The sequence below is a fragment of the Belonocnema kinseyi genome, chromosome 5, assembly GCF_010883055.1.
Source record: "Belonocnema kinseyi isolate 2016_QV_RU_SX_M_011 chromosome 5, B_treatae_v1, whole genome shotgun sequence".
Taxonomy (NCBI): Eukaryota; Metazoa; Arthropoda; class Insecta; order Hymenoptera; family Cynipidae; genus Belonocnema; species Belonocnema kinseyi.
The window spans coordinates 146,033,797-146,042,606 of NC_046661.1; the positions used below are offsets into that span (position 1 = coordinate 146,033,797).

At 22.6% G+C, this 8,810-nt stretch overlaps 1 protein-coding gene across 1 annotated transcript in view; it reads right to left on the reverse strand.

Annotated features, from left to right (window-relative positions):
- The window catches only part of LOC117172320 (exportin-5), a 68,882-nt gene that overhangs the window by 5,732 nt on the left and 54,340 nt on the right, over positions 1 to 8,810 (reverse strand). The window contains exon 11 of the mRNA XM_033360104.1: positions 391 to 760. Coding sequence (XP_033215995.1) covers positions 391 to 760 — 370 coding nt within the window. The remainder of the gene's footprint in view (positions 1 to 390; positions 761 to 8,810) is intronic.

An 8,810-nucleotide genomic window follows, 5' to 3' on the forward strand; every position in this document is an offset into this window, starting at 1 on the left:
TATTTTTAATTAAAAAACACACATTTCTACAAAAAGAGATAAATTTTCAAACCAATAGACCAATTTTTAAACAAGAAGATTAATTTTCTAGCAAAAATACAATTTTTCAAAAGAATACATGACTTTTGAACTAAATAGTTTTATTTTTAACTAAAAAACACACATTTCTACAAAAAGAGATAAATTTTCAAACCAATAGACCAATTTTTAAACAAGAAAATTAATTTTCTAGCAAAAAATTTTATTTTTAACTGAAAAACACATATTGCTAGAAAAAGAAATTGATTTTCAATCCAAAAAGACAAATTTTCAAACAAGATGATTAATTTTCGAGCGAAAAATACAAATTTTCAACAACTAGAAAATACATGAAAAACTTGGAAATATTACCTGATTGGTGATCTTCTTAAAAAGATCCTTCTTCCCCTTTTCAACCTTATTTCCCTTGGTGCTAATGACCGACATCTTCTCGTCAAATCGCTGCAGATCGGCAGGATTGACACCCGGAATTTGCTGCATCACCTCGATAATACAGGGGAATTTGGGTCTCAGGCACTCGTAAACTTGAGCTCCAAGTGTTACCAGCGAGCCCTGATTCGCCTCATGCTGACCGTGAAGCTGAAGTCCTTGCAGAATTGCCACCATTATGTGGGCTGCCATCGCGGGTGTCAAACTCCCGTCAACCGCCAAAGACCGGACAATCGGTCCCGTCAACATTGTAGCTTTCAAACTCGCATTTGAATCGTTCCAGGACAAAGCTCTGCAAAATCAGACAAAAATTTCGCTAAATCCCTTCCGATATATTGTCACTTTTTCACACTTTTTTTTCTTTCTTTTTTTTTAAAGAAGCAACTATTTTGACACTATTTTGAAAAAATTATACTGATCCTATTTTCTCAAATTTCTAGATTCATATTTGCAGCCAAACGCAAATAATAATTTTATTTCATGACGTTTATTCTAAACGTCCTTTCTGCTTTGACAAAACAGAGCAAAAAAATGCGAAATAAATGAATTTTCAAATAAAATTTCCAACCAAGAAGATGATTTTTTAAACAACAAGATTAATTTTTAAATAAAAAGAGTGATTTCCTACCAAAAAATACAATTTTTCAACAAAATACATAAATTTTTAACGAAATCGTTGAATTTTTAATTAAAGAAGAGAAATTTTCAACCAAATAGTCAAAATTTGAACTAAAAAAGATTAATTTTCAACCAAAACTTAAATAATAAAATTTTTAGTTAAAAAAATTTATGTCGAACAACAAGGTGAATATTCAATTACAATTATGAAATTTTAAATTGGAATAAGATCAATTTTTAATTTAAAAAACTTCTTTCAACAAAAAAAAACTAATTTTCAAAAAAATTAGTTCCATTTTTAAACAAAGTGATGAATTTTAAGATGATTTTTTAATCAAGAAGATTAATTTTCAAATGAAAATAGTGATTTTCTACCAAAAAATACAATTTTTCAACAAAATACATAAGTTTTTAACGAAATCGTTGAATTTTTAATTAAAGAATATAAATTTTCAACCAAATAGTTAAATTTTGAACTAAAAAAGATCAATTTTCATTTACAGCTATGTGAAATTTTCAATTGGAATAAGTTCAATTTTTAATTTAAAAAACTTCTTTCAACAAAAAAAACTAACTTTCAAAAAACTAGTTACACTTTTAAACAAAGTGATGAATTTTACAATAAAATTGCAAATATTGTACTGAAATAGTTGCATTTTAAACCAGAAAGATGAATTTCAAGATGATTTTTTAAACAAGAAGATTAATTTTCAATTACAAAGAGTAATTTTCTACCAAAAAATACAAATTTTCAACAAAATACATAAATTTTTAACGAAATCGTTTAATTTTTAATTAAATAAGAGAAATTTTCAACCAAATAGTTCAATTTTGAACTAAAAAAGATCAATTTTCAACCAAAACTTAAATTTTTAGTTAGAAAAATAATTGTCGAACAAAAAGATGAAGTTTCAATTACAACTATGAAGTTTTCAATTGGAATAAGTTCAATTTTTAATTTAAAAAACTTCTTTCAACAAACAAAAGCTAACTTTCAATAAACTAGATATATTTTTAAACAAATTAATGAATTTTACAATAAAATTGCAAATATAGAACTGAAATAGTTGAATTCTAAACCAGAAAAATTAATTTCAAGATGATTTTTTAATCAAGAAGATTAATTTTCAATTACAAAGAGTGATTTTCTACCAAAAAATAATATTTTTCAACAAAATACATAAATTTTTAACGAAATCGTTGAATTTTTAATTAAAGAAGGGAAATTTTCAACCAAATAGTTAAATAATTAAATTTTTAGTTCCAAAAATTAATGTCGAACAAAAAGATGAATTTTCAATTACAACTATGGAATTTTTAATTGGAATAAGTTAACTTTTTAGTTTAAAACATTTCTTTCAACAGAAAGAAACTAACTTTAAAAAAAACTAGTTACATATCAAACAAAATGATACACTTTACAAATCAATTGCAAAAATTTAACTGGAATAGTTGCATTTTAAACCAGAAAGATGAATTTGAAGATGGTTTTTTAATCAACAAGATTAATTTTCACTTACAAAGAGTGATTTTCTACCAAAAAATATAAATTTTCAACAAAACACATCAATTTTTAACGAAATCGTTGAATTTGTAATTAAAGAATATAAATTTTCAACCAAATAGTTAAATTTTGAACTAGAAAAGATCAATTTTCAACTAAAACTTAAATAATTAAATTTTTAGTTAAAAGAATAATTGTCGAACAAAAAGATGAATTTTCAATTACAACTCTGAAATTTTCAATTGGAATAAGTTCAATTTTTAATTTAAAAAACTTCTTTCAACAAAAAAAATCTAAATTTCAAAAGACTAGTTACATTTTTAAACAAAGTGAATGCTATAGTTTTGCAATCAGCAAATTAAAAATATTTTATTCGGAATCTATGTTTTTTTGCGATTCCAACGATATGTAATTTGCAATTAAAATATTGAAATTAGACTAAGTTATGGCAGATATTAGTTTGTTTTGACCCTGACTAGATAGCATTATGGAATTTTCCTCAGAATAGTTGAAAATGCATCATTTTACTTGGTAGAAAATTCGCCTTTTTAAAGTTTAATAGAATATACAGATTTTTACCCAACTGCCTAGAAGAATATTATACTTAAAATCAAATACTTATATTTTCCATGTTATAATCTGCTATAAGTACTTTAAGTAAAATTTTCAATTAAAAAATTACTTTCAACAAGAACAAAAAACTAACTTTATTAAAAAATTATTACATTTTCAAACAAAGTGATGAATTTTACAATAAAATTACAAATATTTAACAGAAAAAGTTTAATTTTAAATCAGAAAGATGAATTTTTACCGGAAATGATGAATCTTTAACTAAAAAAATTGAATTTTTGACCAAAAAATAAATATTTTCAATCAAAAATTAAACAATTAAATTTTAATAAATCAATGAATGTTCAACCAAAGGGGTAAATGTTTAACTTAAATTATCAAATATTCAACTGGAATAAAAACATTTAAAGAAAAAACAAGTTTTTAAACAAAAAGCTCATTTTCCTGCAAGAAATTAAATTTTAATTATACCGATGAATATTCAATGGAAAAAAAATAATTTTTAACTAAAGAGTTTTAACTTTAACCAACTAATTTTATTTCCAACCGAAAAGGAGAATTTTCAAGCAAAAAGATTACAAAACAAAAAAAGGATTTTCAGCCAAAAATAGTTCAATTTTCTACTGGAATAGTGGAATTTTTAGTTTAAAAAAACTGATTTTTAACAAAGAATTTGCATTTTCAAACAGAGATCAATTTCCAATTAAAATTTTGAATGAAAAAATTCCCTGTTCTCAGTGAGGATAAATGAGTAAGCAAATAATGGAAAACAATAAGACAGTCAATACTAAAGTCTAATTTAATTAGAGGAAACTAAAATAGTTTCGAAAAATTAAAAAATAACTAAATTTTGAAACAAATACTTGAAGTTTCCACTAAAAAATATTAATTTTCAACATAAATATAAAAGTTAAACTTTCAGTTAGAAAAATTAGTTAAGAATAGTTGAATTTTAAAACAAAACGATAAATTTTCAACTAAAATGATGAATATTTAACTGAAATACTTGAATTTTCAACCAGAAAGATGAAATCTCAAACAACAATGAACATGAATTTTTTAAGGAAGAAATTGAATTTACAACTAAAGTAGTTGAATTTTTAAACTAACAAAAAGTAATTTTTATTAAAAAAAAGATTAATTGTCAACCTAAACTTAAATAATTAAATTTTAAGTGAGAAAAATTAATGCTCAAACAAACAGTGGAATTTTTAACTAAGCCTATGAAATATTCAACTAAGGTGATAAATATTTAAATGAAATAATTGAAATTTAGACAAAAAAGATGGATTTTCGAACCAAGAAGATAAATTTCTACCAAAATCGACGAATTTTCAACTGAAAAAGCTAATTTTTCAACCAAAAATTGAATAACTGAATTTTAAATCAAAGAATGAATGTTCAACCAAAGAAATGGGTTTTCAATTAATATTATGGAATATTTTACTGGTTTAACGGTTCAATTTGTCAGTTGAAAAAAATGAATAATTTTCAAACAAATAGAAAACAAATTAAAAAAAAAAATAGTTAAATTTTCGGAGAAAAATTCCTTTTATTCCAAAGAGCATTGATTTTTACAAAAAAGGATGAATATTCTACTAAAAAATAATTTTGAATAATTAAAAAGTTAAAATATTTGTTAACAAAAGAGATTAACTTTTAACCAAGTAATTTTATTCTCAACCTTAAAGATGAATTTTCAACCAAAACGATAAATATTCAACTGTAATACTTGAATTGTCAGAAAAAAAGTCATTTTGTATAAAATAAAAGTGATTTTTTAACAAAATGAAACAGATAATTTTTTTTATAAACAAGTGGAATTTTCAACCGTAAAAATTAATTTTCTATAAAAAAAAGACGAATTTTTCACAATGTACATAAATTTTGAAACAAATAGTTGTATTATTAAGTAAAAATGTCCATTTTCAGCCAAATAGTTGAAATGTTATTGAAAAAAGATACAATTTTAATTTAAGATCAAACAGACATCTTGAATTTTACCTTAAAAATCTAATTCTTTACAAAAAACCGTATTTTCGGCAAAATGGTTCAATTTTATACTGGAATAGTTCAATTTTTAACTCAAAAAATTTATTTTCTAACAATTAATTACAAATTTTCAAAGAAACAGTTGAATTTTAAACTAAAACATCAATTTCCAATCAAAAATGGAACAATTAAATTTTCAGATAAGAAAAAATTAATTTTCAACAAAAAAAAAGGATGAAGTTGCAAAAATATAAATCCAGGTTAACATTTTCAACATTCTAAATTAAAGAATCAATCAATGAACTTTAAAAATTGTCAGAATTATATTATTCAGTTATTTAAGGCCATTAAATATTTTTAAATTAAAACTTTTTTCAACTTAAAAGTTCTTAAATTAGAATGATTTTAAACAATTTTAACTAAGTGTGTTTACCGAAAAAATTTTGTTTATTTGTAACGAAATTTCGGTGCAAATACTCACAACCTAATTTAAAACAAAATGTACATTTTTGCAGCTTATAACAAATTTAGAGGCTTTTCACGAATTGTGAAAGGCTCTAAACGAATAAAAACATTTTCTTAAAATTCCTAGGAAAATTGAAAATGATTCTTCATTTTGAAAAATTATTTTAAGAGAATATTCAAAAAGATTTTACGAGATTTCCAATTTTACTAAAAAAGACTCGGGAAGAAGTTATGGATTATTAAAAAAAAAAATTTTAATTTTCTCAAAGTTGTAGGAAAAATTTTATTTAGTTTAAAAAATGTTCAGAAGTTCTGAAAATTTCTTTCACAAACTTCGTTTAAATTACTTGATATCATTTTAAGTTTTCTAAATATCTCTTAAAATTACTCAAATTTTTCTACAAATAATACGTGTAGAACAATAAAAATTGTAACTTTAAAATGTTAAAAGCTTTTCGAACTTTTAACCATTGAAAGCTTTCTATGTGAAGCAATTAAGGTTCAAATTGTTTACTTCTAAATATTTGGCTTCAATTTAGTCATCTTAAATTATAAGTCAAATATTGATAAATATTAAATAATTATCCTTTTTCCTAATCATTTTTTTCTTATTTAATGGGTTAAAAATTGAATAATTTAGATCTGAACAATATTTTTAATTTGATAAAAGCCTTTAATTACGAATTAATTACGAATCTGGAAATTCTTTAACTTTCAACGGATTTAGAATCGTTTTATCAAATCAATTATTGTTCAGTTTTAATACTTAAAGTACAGATCCACTTTAAACATTATTTATTTATATTCAAACGGATTTAATTTTTAATTGTTCAAGTCTTCAAGACTGCACGTTAAAATTCTTTAAATTAAAAATATAAGCTTAAAAATAAAAATAGAGAAGTTTTCAGGTAAAAGATTTTCGAACTACGCATTATAAACTGAATATCATAATTTAAAAAGAAAAAATTCACTGTCATTTCCCGGTTTTTTCGGTTTCCCAATTGAACATTTAGATAAACAATTAGATAACAATTTAGATAAACTTTTATTTCTTTCTTGAGTGAAAAGTCTTTATTTGTCGAAACTTCGTCTTTGTGGTTTTAAAATTCTTTTCTTTCGTTGTATAAATTTCTTTTTTTTTTATTGAAATATAAACTATGACACTTTTTTGTTGGGAATTTATCTTCTAATGTTGAAAATTTAATTATTTAATTATTATTGATAAATATTAAACAAATTACATACATATATTAATAAATTAATCAATTTGAAATTCTTTTTGAAATAAAATTCAAGAAATAAAAAATTTTCAATTCTCCTTTTTTAAATCAAATAATGAAATAAACTTTTTTCATACATGTAAAAAATTAACCATTTCATTTTTTACTGGCCAAAAATTTCTAAAGAAAGCCGAATCGTAAATAAATAAAATTTTTGCGAACATCAGTTAACTTTGTGAAATCTTTAGAATTATTTTTAAATATTTGTAATGTCTTTGATATCATAGAAATCTTTGTGAATTATTACAAACCTTAGTGAAGGCTTGAAATTTCGTTGAAATCTTTGAGAAATCTTTTGGCATTTTTCAAAGCTTTTGTAAAATCTTTAAAATTCTTGAAATCTTTGAAATATTTGTGAAATCTTTATAAAATCTTTGAAATGTTTCTGTAATCTTTGTTCGTGAAATCTGTTCTGCTCGTTTAAAATTATTAAAATCTTTTCAAATTTTCTGTAATTTGTTGAAATCTTTTGAAATCATTAAAAATCTTTTAAATGTTTTGAAATCTTTAAAATCTGATGTACTTTTTGCAATCTTTGAAACTCTTGAAATGTTTTGAAGTCCTTAAGAATTCTTTTAAATATTTTTGAAATCTTTTCGAAATCTTTTGTAATTGTTTAAAATCTTTGAAATGATTTCAAATCCTTGAAATCTATTTTTTCGAAATCTTTATGAATGTTTTACGAAATCCTTGAAACTTTTGTGAAATCTTTTGAAAATTGAACTAATTTATTGAAACTTATTTTACCTTATTGAAAATTAGACAACTTTTTCAAAAAGTATCCTTTTTAGTTTAAAATATAATTTTTTCTCGAGAAATCATTTTTTTTCTGATTAAAAATTTAAATGGTTCATTTTAAATGGAAAATTGACCCTTCTTAGCTGAAAATCCAACTATTTGGTTGAAAAATCATTTGCTTTCTTAAACTCATCTTTTTCGGTAGAAAATATTTTTTTTGTCGTTGAAAATTCAACTGTATTTTTTTGAAAATTCGAGCTTTTTGGTGAAACAAATAATTTACAAAATTTGAAATAAAACAATTCAATTTTTGCTTGAAAAGTTATGTTTTTTAGTTGAAAATTCAACTGTTTGGTTTAAACTTATTCTATATTTTTGAAAATTAAACAATATTGCTAAAGTTTTTTTTTAATTCATCATTTTAATTGGAAATTCATCTCTTTGGTTTAAAAATTAAATCTTTTTTAGTTGAATATTCAACTACTTGGTTGAAAATGTTTCTTTTTTAATTGCAAATTCAACTTCTTCGTTAAAAATTCATGCTTTTGGTCAGAAATTTAATGATTTCTTTGAAAAATCATGTGTTTTCTTTTTTGTAAAAAAACTCTTATAACTTGTAAAAGCTAATTTTCTAAATTAAAAATGTAACTGTTCTATTTTTCGTTGAGAATTTATCTCTTTTTAGTAAAAAATTAAACTATTTGATTGAAATTTTTGTGAAATCTTTTGAGATCTCCTAGAAAATTTTTAAGTTATTTAAAATCTTTGAAATGTTTTGAAATCTCTAAAATCTTAGCGAAATGTTCGAACTCTTTATGAAATCTTTGTGAATTCGTTGAAATTATTTAAATGATTAAAAATCTTCGTGAAATCTTTTGATATCTCGTGAAAAATTTTGTGAAATTTTGTGAAATCTTCCAAATCTTTATGAAATATTCGAAATCTTTGGGAAATTTTTTTGAAAACTTTTTAATCTAGTGTACACGCCTTTTTTGAATGTTTGAAATCCTTGAAATCTTTGTGAAATATTTTGTAATGTTTATCAAATCTTTCTTGAATCTTTATTTGGAAAATATTTTCTATTCGTTGAAGTCATTGAATTATTTCAAATATTTGAAATCTTTGAAATCTTTGAAATCTGGTGTAGTCTTTTTCAAATCTTTGAAATCCTT